This window comes from Sminthopsis crassicaudata, chromosome 2, assembly GCF_048593235.1.
Source record: "Sminthopsis crassicaudata isolate SCR6 chromosome 2, ASM4859323v1, whole genome shotgun sequence".
Taxonomy (NCBI): domain Eukaryota; kingdom Metazoa; phylum Chordata; class Mammalia; order Dasyuromorphia; family Dasyuridae; genus Sminthopsis; species Sminthopsis crassicaudata.
Window position 1 is genome coordinate 410,282,075 of NC_133618.1, and position 15,952 is coordinate 410,298,026.

Consider the following 15,952-nt stretch of genomic DNA (forward strand, 5'->3'; position numbering starts at 1 on the left):
TGCCTCATTTTTTCCTCTGGGGAACAGGAAGAAGGAGTGAGACTTTGAAGATGATATAGATTAAAGTAGGAAGTAGATGGTGGAAGAGGGAAAGAACATTTATTTGTGTGAAGAAGAAAATGAAACTTTTTCGCCAGGGAGACTGAAAGATCTTTCACAGCTAGATAAATTGACAAGTTTTGACAAGCTGTCTTATCCCTTCTTCAGTTCTAGTTTATGAGGTCTTCACACTAAAGGCCTAGAAAATATTCCTTCTGAGTTATTCCAGAGACCAGTTTTGAAAAAATTAGGAAATATTATTGAAAGGTGTTTAAGGTCTGGGGCTATGAAAGAGGCCACCAGAGCAGCGTCATAAGTAGAAAGTGTTGTGCCCAGGGCTAATATTATAAGTCCCCTCATTGGAGGGGTGGGGACTAAACAAGAAAAAAAAGTTTGCTTCTGGGAAGGTTTCTTCAAGGCAGGGCAGGGGAAAGCATTCATGCCAATATGCCATCTGCTAGCTTTTTATTTTAATTAATTTTTATTCTTGCTAATTAGGTGCTAAGCTTTTTTGTTTCTGAATAGCTGAAGTTCTTGAAGTGCTGTCAAAGCAACCTCTAAATCTGGCACCATTAAGTCAAGTCAACAAGCATTTATTAAATGCCTACTATGTGTGAGGCACTGTGCTAAGCACTGGAGATAGAAATAAAGTTTTTTAAAAGCCTGCCATCAAGGAATTCAAAGTCAAATGGAGGAGGCAAGTCAGACAACTATCTACTATATATATATATATATTATTATATATATGTATGATGTTCTAAAGAGTTTAAGTTGGCAATAATTTTAGAGGGAGGTCTAGGAAAAGGTTTCTCTTAAACATTTTTTCTACTCATGACTCTTTTTTTGCATGATAAAAGTTTTATGTGATCCTGGTATATAGGAATATAAAATTAGATATACAAATTTAATAAAAATAATTTCATGACCCTTCACATTCAGTTATGTGAAGTTGCCACCTTCAGTTTAAGAAATTTTGTCTTATAGAAAGTGGGACTACAGCTGAGACTTAGAAAGGATGAAGGCAAAAGTTCTAGGTGTCAATGAAGTAGCCTATGAAAATGATCAAAGTCTGCAAATTAAATGTGAATAAGATAAAGGGCCAATATCACTAGATGGCAGAAAACATGGAGGGTTGGTTGTGTAAGTAGAGTGTAAGTTAGGAAAGGGCTAGGTTAATAAGAGCTTTAAATACCAAACAGAGGTTTTTGTAATTGATCTTGGAAGCAACAGGGAGCCACTGGAGTTGATTAAACAGAAGGTTACATGCTTAGATCTGTGCTTTAGGAAGAAAATTTAACAGCTGAATGGAGACTGACTTAAGGAGACCAATCAGTAAGATATTTGTAAAAATCCAGGTATGAGGTGGGTCTACACCAAGGTGGTTGCTGTGTACATGGAGAAAAGAGAATATAAACAAAAGATATTATGAAGGTCAAAATCCACAGGATTTGGTAATTGATTAGAAATGGAGCAGGGAGAGTGAAGAGTCAAAAAGGATGCTTAGATTGTGAGCCTGGGTGATTGGGAGGAAGATAGTACTCTCAAAAGTAACAGAGGAAATAGCAAGAGCGAAGGACTTTTTTTGTATAGAAGGTAATAACTTCATTTTTTTTTATGTGATAAGTTCAAGATGTCTATGAGACATGTAGATAGAGATATCCAATAGACAATTGGAAATGTGAATGTAGTAGTCAGGAGAGAGTTTAAGGCAACAACAATAACAACCAAAAAATCTGAGAATCATCAACAGAGATAGTAGAATTCATGGAACCATTCAGGTCACCAAGTGAAATAGTATAGAAGGTATAAAGTATTAGGAAATACCCATTGTTATTGATTAGTGGGTATGACATGGCTGAAGATCTAGCAAAGAATGCTGAGAAAAAAGTATGCCACAGAGAGAAGGAAAAATAAGGGACAATTGGAATAAATGGATTGAGTGAGACTTTTTTTAAGGATAGGGAAAGTATGGACATATTAGTAGGCAGTAGGGAAGCAGCCATAGACAGGGAGATTTTGAAGTGAGAGAGTGAGAATGAGAGAGGGGACCATCTGTTGGAGGAGGTGGTTTAGAATGAAATGGGATCAATTATGCATATAGAAGGGTTTGCTTTGGCAAGGAAAAGGACCGCCTATTCTTGTAAAATAAGAATAAAGAAGGAGAAAGTAGCAGAAGGCATCAGAGAGTAGAAAAGGAGGAAGAAGGAAGAAACTCTGTGAAGAGCCTTCATTGTTTTGCAAAGGTCTTAGCTGAGATTGTAGGGAGATTGAAGAAGTTGCTGTGTAAATTGGATAGAATCAATTGGATGGGTATAAGAGGATTGCCTTGCTGTGGTGAGGACCCAGCATAGATGATGTAACACATTTGTGGTGGACTCAGTATAGCTTTATGATTTTCTCCAGCTTTTTTCAGAAGCATTTGAGTAGACAGTAGATAATGGAAAAAATCCAAGGCTGAGGCTTTGCAGAGCCTTTGCAGAGTTAGATAAGATAAGAGTTTAGGGACTCTAGGTGAAGATATTTTATCAAGGGGTCAAGATAGGGAAAGAAGGAGAATGCAGCCAGTGTAAAGTTGATGGGCTGGGAAAAAACTATGGGGTTAAAGAAAGGACCAAAAAAAAAAAAACAAAACAGTTTTCTTGCTGCAAGGCAGGCAAGAGATGGAATGGCAATGGACTGTGATAAAGCATAAGATAAAAACATTTTAGTTTTTTGAATACAGAAGTGAGGTACTCATCAGGAATTGTTAAATTGCCTGTTGTTATAACTTTGAGACTTTGTCAGTGAGAAAATCAGAAAAATCTTGGCACATATACTCTCTGGGCAACTGTGCCTTATTCAGAGGTTCATTGATTTTACTCCCTCCTCCAACTTTGGTTGATAAATCCTACAATGATTTTATAATCTCAAGGTGATTTTTTTTAAAGCAAGCTTTTTTTTTTTTTTAAACCTTATTCCAACTATGCATCATGAGTTAAGGTAGGATATTTACAATTTCCCCTGATTGATAAAGGAAAAAAACCTCAGATCTGAAAAGGTTAAGATCATATAATTTAATCATAAATCTCTGGCTGAATCTTTCTCAAGTCTTTTAAATAATATAGAACTCAATTCTGCCTCTGAAAAAATGGAACTTCTTGGAGAGCAGGAATGATTTCATTTTTGTCTTTTGTCTGTAGTTCCTAAGAATGCCTGGTACATAATTGGCACTTAATAAATGCTTATTAACTGATTCCTAGAGTCAGTATGATTTCTACTCTAATCTATCTTTAACACTTTACTTAGTGCTAGAGACCTATATTAAAGAAATGCTGAAGAAGCTTTGGGTCCTAAACAACTAAAAACACTTGCCTTGTGTTTTATTGACTTCTCTTTGTTTCTTGATGTAATGGCAGTCTGAAAACTGGGACTCTACTCTTGACTTTGTCAAGGGACTCTCTCATTTCTTTTAAGTTTCAACAATCCCACCTCTTCCAAAAAGTCTTTCCTAACTTCTCTTAATTCTAGTGCCTTTCTTCTGCTAGTCATTTCCTAATTATCCTACATATAGCTTGCTTTTAATACATTTGTTTATACATTGGCTTTTTCAATAGATTGTAAGTTCCTTGAGGACAAGGGCTGATTTTAACCTCTTTTTTTTTTTTTCTTTTGCTAGCACAGTGCCTGGCACATAGTAAACACTTAAAAATGCTTCTTGAATGAATAATCACTACCTAAGAACATTGAGGAAAATCAATTCATTTCTTTGGGCTTCAGGTTCTACATGTATGAAATAAGGCAGTTAGTTGATATGACTTCTTCAGTCCAGTTTTGATATTTAATGTTTTAAAATCCCTTCCAGCTCTAGTATCATTGTTCAAAGGTTTCTCCCAGCTATGATCTTTAAAGTTCTATAGTCTCTTCCAGCTCTAGCATTCTATTTTCTTACATCTTTTCCAGTGCTAACTTTCTATTATTTTATGAGTCTATAGAGACTCAATCCAAGATAGCAAATAGATTGAGATTTGAGGAAGAAGTGGACAGGATCCAAGTTAGCCTGGCTACACAAGTTATATAATATTCCCAGAGGGAATTCCTCAGAAAGCAAAATGAACAGAATTTGGATTGGTATTTGAGGTATTTCATTTGTGCCAAAGATTTGCAAAGGTCTCCCGGGGATGAGTTTTCAATTTATATCTATTTAAAGTCTTGTTGCTATCAGAGCCAAGAACTTTCTTTACAACCACAATATTTCTTTTTTCTCATCTGATAATGACTTATTTTTAGTTACCCAGTAAGGTGAGTTGAGTCTCTAGATCTTGGGCTGTCTGCATTAGTAGCTCATCTTGGTTGTCAAGGGATGCTTCAGCCTCATGGCGGAAATTGACCCACCTCTGAAAATCTTCTTCTTTTAAGACCTATAGGGCAAATAAGAAAAGTTGTTTCCAAACTTCAGTTTAACAGACCCTAAACTGGACTGGTTTTGTGTACTAAATTCTCTCATGATCACATTTAAGTTTCACTGCAAAGTCAGATGAAAGCTTCTTTGACTTTCACATCCTAACACCTTCAAGAATACTTTCCTAGTTTTTTCTGTAGCTAATGCCCTCTCTGAAGTCATTTCCAATTTACCCTGTATATAAATGTACATAGCTGTTTGCAAGTTGTCTCCCCCATTAGAATGTTAGCTCCTCAGAGGTACTGTTTATTCCTGTCTTTGTATTCCTAGCACTTAGTACAGTCTCTTGAATGTAGAAAGAGTTTAATAAATATTTGTTAACTATTAATTTTACTCCACCAAATAGCCTCTCCTTCCAATAGAATGGGACCTCTTCCTCTTCACAATTACTATCTAACTTTTTGCCTCTTATATGGCACTTGCTAGGTGGTAGAGTGAACACAGTACTGGACATGGAGTCAGAAGACTCATTTTCCTGAGTTCAAATCTGGCCTCAGACTTATTTGTGTGACCCTGGACAAGCCACCGAACCTGTTTTTTTCAGTTATCTCATCTGGAAAGTGTTAGAGAAGGAAATGACAAACAATTTTAGAATCTTTGCCAAGAAAATCTCAAATGAGGTCATGAAGAATCAAACATGACTGATAAAAGAATGAACAAGAAGACATTCAGCCTTATGGACTAATTATTTGTCTTGTTTTATTCTTCTCTCCTTCTTCTTTCTTCTCCCCTTCCTGTCTCTCTTCCCCTTTCTCTCTCTTTCTTTCTCTCTTAACCCCACCCCCTCCACTTTCCCTGTCCTGCCTGGGCCATAAACTCTTTAAGGGCAAGGACACTGACTAATTTGTCTTTGTTGCTCCAACCTTAGGCACAGAGCAAATAACTTTAATGAATATTTGGTGAATGAATGAATAATAAAATGATTGGTTAAGTAATACTGGTCCCAAGTAGCTGAAGAAGTAAGGTACCTAGTCTGTGAGCAGAGTACCAAAGATGATTTTTAAACAGACTCATCCATCTTCATAGATTGTCTTTTGAAGTATCTAAATGTAAAAATGACTTTCTATAAGCTGAGCACTACACCAATTATTTACTCAGTTTAATCAATAAGTACATTTTTAGTGCTTATTATGTCCTCAACACAGTGTTTAGCAGTGTGAGGGATATAGAAATCAAAAACCTAAGTCTTGGGACTTGATCTAGGTCTTAAAGAACAGACAGGATCTAAGTAAGCAGAGGGAAGAGGGATTTCCAAGGATTGAATAGTCAATCAGTGCCTCAGCTCTCTTTGAGCATCCCAAATAAAGAATAGCTGAAGGTACATCAAAGTCCTTTAGCTTTATGTTGCCTTAGTAATAGAATAAAACCAATGAGCAGAAATATTCTTCCTACCTTCTTGGCAATGCAGAGTGTACGTAGTCCATTTTTTGCATACCAATCAAGGTGTTTCTGAGTCTTGGCCCGGATTTTTCTCAGTTTCTTCTCTGTAACAGGGTCTTTTGCTATCAAACAGAAATTCCCAATATATGGTCAATTGGAAATTTTGGGAACTTTCTCACCTCCACAATTCACACTTTGTGAGGATCATTGCAAACCTGTCCAACTGAAGAATTCCGTCAACTTCTTGCTCTCTGGAAATTGTCACCTCTTTGAACTAGCAGTATGTCCTAGTAAGTATCCTCTTAGGTCTTTACCCCTCCTGAATGCTAAGCCTCTGATGTGCTAGCCAATTGTCTTAAGCAAAAGATTAAGAATTAATATTCACTCCTCTTTCATGCTTAGCATCTGTCCCTGAGCCACAGTTGACTCTATAGAGGAAAATAGGGCTGCCTCAATAATTCTAAATCTTGTCTGGAATCTGCTATCCTAGGAGAAAATCAGTCTCATAGCTGTCTACTTCCTGTTAGTAATAAAGACGGTGGCTGCATCATAATTAATGCTGTCTCACATTAGAGTCTGATATCAAGGGACTTTGAAGTACTTTGTTGGTTTCAAGAGAGTTTATGCAAATCTTTCTGAAGGAAGAAATTCGAAAGGGATTATTTCCATTTTATTGGTGAGGATATTAAGGTGCAAGGAAGGGAAAAATACAAAGGTTTTCTGGGTGGGGAACAGAACTCTGGCAACATCATATTTTGGGCTTATAATTAGGAAACCAAGATTCTGGCTCTTTTGCTAACTGTGTGACCTTTATCAATTTGCTAAATTTGGGTCCCAAACAAAGGGATTAAATTTCATGACTTTTAAAGTCCCTTTTGTTCCTATAAAATCGTAGTAATCTTTGTCTTCTGGCAGAGAAGTGATGGAAAGAACACTAAGTTTAAATGCTTATTCTGATACTTGTTATGTTGTCATAGTCAGTGTGTTTCATATCAGTTTTCTCATAAATGGAGACAATAATCCTTACTATTTCTACTATCTGTTGTATGTGGTTCTTTCTGATCCTCAATCTAATAGGCTTCTTTTGGTCTTCCAGTTCTTTAATATTAATAATAATTATTCCATTAATTTAATCTTAATAATATTTAATAATAATGTTAATGCTATTTAACATGATTTTAATATTGATGACCCATCAATAATTAATATCAGTTCATTAGTTTATATCAATAATTAATTTACCTTTGACAGGGTCTTCCAGCAGATCCATTATGACTGAGTCAGCTCCCTTGGTATAGACAATGATCTCACTAGTCAAGGGATGCCTTACAATCACTGACATCCTCTTCCTCACAGAGTCAAAACCCAGGGTGTAGAGGAGGTCAAAGGTGAGAAGTGTCCCCTGGGGCAGACGCACAGTCACTTGATCTGGGGTTCTGGATACCAGGGTAAAGTTGTAGGCCCGAGCAGCATGCACGAGGGCAGCTTCATCTGGGCTCTCTGCCTCATAGCAAAATTCTGGTTCTGGTATCACTGAATCTAGTACATCTTCCAAGGACGAGCTTCCAGCTCCCAAGATGTCCTGCTTGGCCATGACTTCTTCTCTGGAGCTGCTCTGGTAGCTAATACCTGTTGAATATCCACAGCTATTACTGGATAAGTCATCTTGCTCATCTGAATCTACAATTGTGGGGTTTGGTCCTAAACTTTCTCCAAGGTCAGACGGAGCAGTGGAAGAGAAGGACTGGCTGAGACTGGAAAGTTTAAGCTTCTGAAACAGCTGGTGAATTTTTTCTAGGGAAGCTCCTAGAGATTTCATCTGTGGTGGGATGATGACCTTGACATTAAGAAGAAAAGCAGAATGTTACTTCATGGGGAAAAATAGGCAAATTGAAGAATGAGACAGATTTAAAAAGATCTCTTTTCTTTAAGTTCTAATTCTGCTGGACTGTGTAACTGAGAGGTCACTTTACCAGTAGCTATATTATTCAGATCTATTTTTAGGTCAAGTGATAGCATGACTAATGAACTGTTTGACCTGGACAAGTCACTTTCCCCTTCCCAACTTCAATTTTATCATTTAGAAAATAAAAGTACTAACTTTTAAAATTATCTAAATACTAATGTTCTCTGATTCTCTATGCCCAAAGGTGATAGCCTCTCTCTCTGAAGATTAAAAAAATATATAATACAAATATGCTATTTTCTATAATATTATTTACACCAATAAGCTATATCACATCTCTGAGTCAGTTAATTCATCTGTAAAATAAGGTCTAATAATATCTGCTTTATCTACCCAACAAATAAGGTAATGCATGAGAAAATACTTTGTAAATTATAAGATGTTGAGAATATTTAAGAACAGACTGGATGACTCTTAGACAGGAATGTTGTAGATCAGATATGTCAAACGTGGGTTTCATTGCTGTCCCAACCCTCCTAAGTATAACCTGAACCAGATTAAAATATAATTGGGAAATATTTAACACATTAAGTAAAAGTTCATAGATAAAAATACATAGTTGATATTCATGTGTAATTTTCTTTTTTCCCCCCAAAAATTCTTATATTCTCATTAGAATGCATAACATAGAAAGGGGAGTGAAGGACAGGGATGAATAATTTTTGTTTAGAGATTTACAAGGATAATGAGTGGTATCCTAGGGCAATAATAGATTATGTACCTTTCTGAGTAAAAATGGCAATATTATTTTGATTATGGTTCCCAAACTGGAAATTGGGAAACATATTATAGCAATCACATGTGAAGTATCAAAACAATTCAAGAAGATGGCTGGAAAGTAAAGTGAAGCATGGTAAGAACCAGCTTAGATGATGTTCTTTAATAAGTATTTGTTGAGTTGGGTCATATGTGGTTTTCTAGGTTAATATGAACTCTGTAGGAATCCTCACAACAAAGCCATACTAATTTTGAGTTTGACACTACTATTGTAGATGACATTGGCTCTTCAGGAAAGTATGGAATGAAATTATCTCAAAAATTCCTCCCAATCCAACCTTTCAAGATTTTAGAAAAAACATTTTATAAATGATAAAAAATTTTGCAAATAAGAAAGAGAAATGATTATTATAGTGTTCCTGAATCTCTGGTCTCTCTTAGATGAGCTTTGTTTCCAAACCATTTTGTCCTCTCTTTCCCCTTTCTGTTCAAGCTCCTTGAGGGTAGGGAGTCTAGCAAACACTAAACACTTAATAAATGCTTTCTCATTGTCATAATTATTTTTCAATCATTAATGGGATTAGTCTTCTAAGCTTGATGCCTTTCTTTGCAGTTTTCCTTCTATGGGTTACCTAACCAGTCTTTTTATAAAGTGAGCTAGAATTATAGAATTATCAGTTTTAGTATTAGAAGGAATTTGAGAGAGTTTTCCACAGACTTTTGGGCCATAGAGTCATAAATTGAGATTTGGAAGGAACTTCAGAGCCATCAAATCCATCACCAATATTTCCTAGATGAAAAATCTGAGGCTGAATGAGAAATGACTAGTTCAGGTCCAAATTGTTGAATTTAGGTCTTCGTGACTCCAAGCCCAGTACCCTCTCTATTATACCACCAAGCTGCCTAATCACAGAATGTGAGAAATTGGAGGAGGTGAAGGGATTAAACCACTTATATAGCACTTTATATATTCCAGGCACTATGCTAACTGCTTTTACAAATATGATCTTACTTGGTCCTTAGAATAATCTTCTAATTATCCCCATAATTGAAGAAAGATAGGTAAACAGATTAAATGGCTTACTCCTATAGTTATTAAGTATTTGAGGCAGAATTTGAACTCTGATCTTCTTGACTCTAGGTCGACCTGTGTCACCAACTCCCTCAAATTTAGAGATCAACCCCTTCATTTTATACATGACTAAGCAGAGGCAAAAGTGGCTTGTAGAGATCACACAGCCTAAAAGTAGGGTTGAGATTCTTATCTTCTGACTCCCATTTAGGTTGTCTTTAAAGTTTTCCCATACTCTCATGACACCTTACCCGCTGCCTGGGTTCAGTTGTTGTGGAGACCATGACAGAGTTGCAGATGGCCAGTGCAAGGAAGAAATCAGTGATAGAAGACCCTGTGGAGAGCGAAGGTTTGGTGACCTTGTGGGCTGTCAAAGTTTCCAGTTTCAAGGTGGCATCTTTCACCTTTGTCAAGAGACCTTGATCTGGAGCTACATCCTTTTCCTGGAGAAAAACATTTGAGTGAGAATTCCTTCAGTAAATGGACTACAGGGAAAGGTGCTTACTGGCAAGGTTTTTTGCACTACTAGGGAAAAGCAAGCTCCGGATGTGAGAATTAAAATCTTTCTCTTGAGATATTCTGCTCCTTAAAGCTTCCAAACCAGATGCCCATTTTCACTATGATATATTCCTTCATTCTACAACTATTTTCATAATAGTTCACTGTGCTATGTATTAAGCTTACCCCACTCCCATCTCCCCAGGCATTAGGAATGAATCATAGAATTTCAGGACCACAGTGATGATCTAGGCTGACCCCTATCCCCTCAAAAAATCCCCAAACCACACACCTGATAGGTGTCTTGAGAGCCTCTTGGGAAAAGGAACTCACTGTTCTTTGTTCCAAAAATGAACATCCCACTTGGAGGCAGCCAATCAATCGGCTTTTTGGAATTTTAGGACAACAAATATGTAGTAAACTGGGACTCATATTGTGATCTCAGCCTTCTCTTCCTTGTATGATATGTTGATTCCCATGAAGGGAAAAACATTGGTCAAAACCACAAAAGTACATTTGTCTTCAATGATACACATGCATTCTGTAGGAATCCTCACAACAAAGCCATACTATTTTTGAGTTTGACACTACTATTGTAGATGATATTGGCTCTTCAGGAAAGTATGGAATGAAATTATCTACTCTACTCTATTGCTACTCTATTTTATTATTACTATTATTTAATTATTTAATATTACTATTCTTACACTTTTAGGGAGGTCAGGCAACCAAGAGAGTATAGTTCCCCAAACTCAAAAAGGACATACCCAGGCACACTATCTTTTCCCTTCCAAACTCATGATGAGCTGTAGTTGCTGCTAAATACTTTTAAAAACCAAATTTGTGTTATATAATAGGTAATTTAGTATAGTCTTTTCATCCTCCTAACCTGACAAAATGGTCTTTAAGGATCTTTCTAGCTCTAAGATGTTCTAATTCCTTGAATTTTTCCTTGTACCCTGAAAGATATTGAAAAGACCTTAGAAAGGCCTGAGTGGTTCCTCTGTGAGGGATTTGTGGAAAGACATGGACAAAAGTTAAATAAGAGGAGAAGTCATGAAGAGTTGGTACATCAGGGAAGGTAGTGCTCTTGTGGATAAAATGATGGCTCTATTTAAATATAAATACTCTAACTTGGCAACTTGATGGCCTGGAATCTGGAAGACCTGAGTTCAAATTTGTCCTGAGATACTAAGTGTGAAATCCCTGGATCATTTAACTCTGTCTACCTTAGTTTCCTTTTCTGTAAAATGGGGACAATAATAGCAACTACCTCTTAGAGTTTTTGTGAGGTTAAAATGAGATATTTGCAAAGTGATTTGCAAGTCTTAAAGTGCTATGTAAATGCTATTTATTTTAAACTGTATAGACTAATGAATTAGACATTTAAAAATTTCAGGAACTACCTGTGTGATTAACCTGTCTTATTCTTAGTTTTCTTATCAATAAAACAGGGTTAATGCACCTTCCTCAAAGTTATTATGAAGATCAAATTTTAAAAAATGTAAGTAAATTGCTTTGTATAAACTTTAAAGCACTATGTTAATTGTTAGTATTGTTTCTCTATTATCAATAGATAATCAATCGATCAATCAAAGAGCATTGTTAAGTACCTCCTATATACCACATATCCTGTATGGCATTGGAAATATAAAAACAAAAGTAAAGTGACCTTTTCCTTCAGGAACTTACATTCTATCGAAGAAAATAAGATTTGTATATATATATATATATATATATATATATACACATACATATATACACATATACATATACATATATATTATATATATGTATATATATACTAAAATACAAGATAAATAATCAGGGACTTGGGTTCTTGCAGTGAAATTGTGAGGAAAGCAAGATTAACATAATCCCTTTTTGATGCCTTTTATCAAGGGATGGAAGGATCCCATTTGCTTGAAGTCTATGCCAGAGAAGCATGATCTCTTCATATTTTATTGAGATGGAAAGGTTCTAAATATGGTCTTAGTGATAGATTTTTTTTCAAGGACAAATCTTAATAAATGCATAGAGACTCATCTCTGAAAGGTTGCCTGGTTACTATTTCATATGATAAAAAAACCAAACACATACCATAGCAACATATGGAACCATCTATGAAGGTATGAAAAGGTTTAAGTTATGGTATTCTAGATTTAGAGTTAGAAGTGCCCTCAGAGGCAATCCAGTACAATTTGTACTTTGAACCTCCTTAAGTCTATTTGCTGATGTATATGAAAAATTGTCAAAATTCATACAGGTGGTAAGCAAGCATCAGAGGTAGAACTCGGGTCCTCTGACTCCATAGACAGTATGGTATGCCATGCTGCCTTCCATTTTAGGGATTGGCAGGCTAGTGAGAGAAATTATTTTGAAGTATGGAGCTTTCCAGATGTTCCACACACTGTTAGTCACTATACTCCACCTTTTCCTAAGGTCAGCTGGCCTATTCTAATTGCTTTGTCATGTTCAGATAGCTACCAATACTTAACTAAAATACTCTTTTTATTTTTTATTTTTTAACTTACTTTTACTTTTTACTTTTGTTCTAAGACACAGGTTTAATGACTCTCATTGGGGAAAAGATTATAGCACACATAATAGGAGGGTCCTTTGAAAAACTGAACCTGGAGGTACCCTTTAGTTAAATTTTTTGGAGTCTGGGTCTCAAAATTCTGACAGCAATTCTGTAGCACATGTTCTTATGACACTATGAAATTGCTTTGGACAACTTTCCAATGACATGATGCCTCAGAGACTGTTCAGTCTGATAGATAGACTAAAAAATTTGGAAAAAAAGAAATCATCATTATTATCAACATAGATATTTAACTAAATACTACATTAGGCCCTGGGTCAAGCTTTAGAAAGAACAATATAAGCAAGCTAGGGAATCTTCTGCTCAAAGATCCTACCTTCTAATAGGGGAAGTCTAACATGTAAAAGGGAGGATAGAAAAGAGAATACATTTTATTAGCCTGGCATATAATTAGTACTATTGTTCTATGACTACTAGTTCTCTTCCAATTTACTTATGTAACAAAATAATTAATTTTGATATTTTTGTAGCTACTGAGAGCCAATGGTTCAAAGTCAACTTGTTGCTTGTTGGAGAAAGGTTACATAGCAAGAGTAACAACTTAACTAAATTAATATCAGCAGAATGTCTAAGAACTTTAGGTGAATTCTGATGCCTTCTTATCCCCATTCTCACTACTGAACACAGCCCACTATTGAACTAGATTTGGTTCAGGAATTGGCCTTTTTCCATTGTTCATATGAATTCTGCTTATTATTGGTAGAAGAAAAAGAAATCAGAATTTGGTCTTCTTTCTGAGATCCAGGAAGCTTCAGAAATTTTTGTCATGGACTTTTCAGCAAGGCAAGGAAAGAAGTAAAATATATAAATAGGAGAAACATTTTACAGAAAAGGGGGGAGATATTTTATGTCAAAAGAACTCAATATTTTTTTTCCTGGTCCTAATAAGAACTTATGGCAAGATTTATTAACAGCACTATCAGATTTGAGGTGATGATTAATACAGATGGTTTGGCAGCACAGATGGCTATATATCTAGGATACCAATCTTTTTAATCCAATTCTTCTATTTGGTATTTAAATTCTTTCATAATCTGGCTCTAACTTATTTTTTTCCTGGCTGATTTTACAATGTTCACATCTACTTTATGTTCATGCCAAACTATAAGGCCTACTTTGCTTAACATTCCATCTCCTATCTATTCTCTGTGTCTGGAATGCTCATACTTCTTTATCTCTACCCTCTGGAATCCCTAGTTCCCATTAAAACTAAACTCAAGAGCTACCTCCTATCAGGGACATTTCCTAATTTCCTGTTCCTTCCTGCTTTCTCCAACTCCCCATCCCACCCAAAGACTTATTTATCTTGTTCTTGTTAGTTTCCCCTCACTTAAATAAAAGCCAAGTTTTTGAGATGGGTTTACTTCATTTTTGTTCAACTCCCAGAACAGTAGCTGTTATATAGTAGGCACCTAATAAATGCTTTATGAATTGGATCTGAAAGATTTTGGATCATATCTAATTAAAAAAAAAACAACCCAATTAACAACAACAAGCAGTGGGTTTACAAAACTGGGAATGGTCTTTGTTTCTCCTTTTTATTCCCCATGTTGTAAGGAAGCTCTGGATGTCCCTGTGTTTTTTCTGTGTGGGTAGAGAGCAGGGGAAGAAAGAGCAGACCACAGAAAAGGCATTTGTTGAAAAGTAGGGCTGGTGCTAATATGCAAATTTTGTGGTCTGAATTTTTTTGTCCTGATGATTTTGGAAAAGAATTTGCAAGACTGTCCAAATTAAACAGAGAATGTCTATTCAGAACAAGAAAGTAAAAGAAAATACAACAACAACAACCAAAAAAACCCAATCCAAAGAGGCCTGGAAAAGGGCATTTTATTTTCTATGACAGTGCTTGTAAATATTGGCTCAATACCCTCTTGAAAGCACCAGGGCTTCAGTTCCCAAAGGCATGCATGCCAATAAAACTATAGCAACACAATTAGAAGACACAACCTCAAGTTTCCTTGTTCTTTAGAGGAGAAAAGGGTAGTTAAAAAATAAAACTAAATGGGAAGCTTGTCAGAACAGAGATGCCGGTAAACAGCCAAGGAACAAGGTCTCTAGAAAGCAGTAATTGCTACATTTGTGGTCTGCCAACTTTAAAAGACAAACAGTGACTGAATACATTCTAAGATAAAGGAGAAGGAATCAAAGGATGAGTGTTATCTATTAACTAAGATAAGGATACTCTAATATGGTGGGTGGGCAGAATGATCTAGATAGAAGACAGCAGGAAGACTGATACACCTGTTATGCCATAGTTCTCTTTTATTGTCTTGACTCAGTTTCCCTAATTATCCTAATCCAGTCCTGACTCAGTTTCTCTAATTGTTCTGCTTCAGTTTATAATTTTCTGGTCAATCCTGTGAAACCACCCCTCCCTTTTAATCAGAATATTTGAGGATAAAAGATCTTATGTTTTAAAATATCAGAATGCCTTCCAAGATATTAGTATATCAGATACCGTCTTATCAAGGTGCCTCTCCCCATCTCCGGAGGCTCACCTCACCCTCACAAGTCACGTTCCCACTCTCAGCACCCTGACTCTGCCCCTGCCTCAGTCTACCCCCTGAGTTCTGAGCCATGTGTATATATGTCATTGAACATTCAGATTGTTTGCTGGATTCTTGGAGACGATAGTTTATTCAGTCCTGGGACCAAACCATGGATCCATTTGGTCTCAGTAAATCTCTCTCTTTTAAATAAATTATTAAATACTCTCTAATTTCTATCTTGCCTCAGTTTCTCTGGCATTACATACCTGGCGGATTCACTACAATCACACTGATATCACCAAAGACTCAGTTTTCAACATCACTTTAAGGGTTTTATAATGTACTTTCTTCATATTTCTTAAGTAGATAAATTTCTATAAAACTAGGATTAAGGGGGAGAAAGAACAACTAAAGTTTAAAGGGCCCCCAAGAGACCCATTTAGAAGTCCCCTGTAATGAGCATTGACCTCCAATCTAACAATTCAAAATTCTGCCAATGCAATCAGGGATATTTGTGCAATGTTCTCAAAGGCCTTGAAGCCTTTGCATATTATATAAAACACTCAATTTGCATATAACAACACCTTCTTGAAGATTATCTTGAGCCTATAAAAAATTAAATTACTCATGGGGCCAGGTTCTGTTGGAGAAAAAGGTCTTAATAGTCACTTTTACCTCTCTTTTCATAGAAACTTAACATTTGCATAGTGCATTGGGCTTTTCAAAAGACTTTTACATCCATTACCAG

The 15,952-nt window shown here is 36.0% G+C and overlaps 1 protein-coding gene and 1 long non-coding RNA gene across 13 annotated transcripts in view; one reads left to right on the plus strand and one right to left on the minus strand.

The window, feature by feature from the left end:
* LOC141556965 (uncharacterized) overlaps window positions 1-15,952 on the plus strand; it is a 106,555-nt gene that overhangs the window by 61,562 nt on the left and 29,041 nt on the right. The window lies entirely within an intron of this gene.
* The window catches only part of ATP10B (ATPase phospholipid transporting 10B (putative)), a 296,022-nt gene that overhangs the window by 35,748 nt on the left and 244,322 nt on the right, over window positions 1-15,952 (minus strand). For all 12 annotated transcript variants that reach the window (XM_074291992.1, XM_074291982.1, XM_074291989.1 and 9 more), the window contains 4 exons: window positions 9,864-10,055; window positions 7,100-7,694; window positions 5,870-5,979; window positions 4,310-4,436 (listed from right to left, as the gene is read on the minus strand). In XM_074291992.1, the coding sequence (XP_074148093.1) occupies window positions 4,310-4,436; window positions 5,870-5,979; window positions 7,100-7,694; window positions 9,864-10,055 (1,024 nt within the window). The remainder of the gene's footprint in view (window positions 1-4,309; window positions 4,437-5,869; window positions 5,980-7,099; window positions 7,695-9,863; window positions 10,056-15,952) is intronic.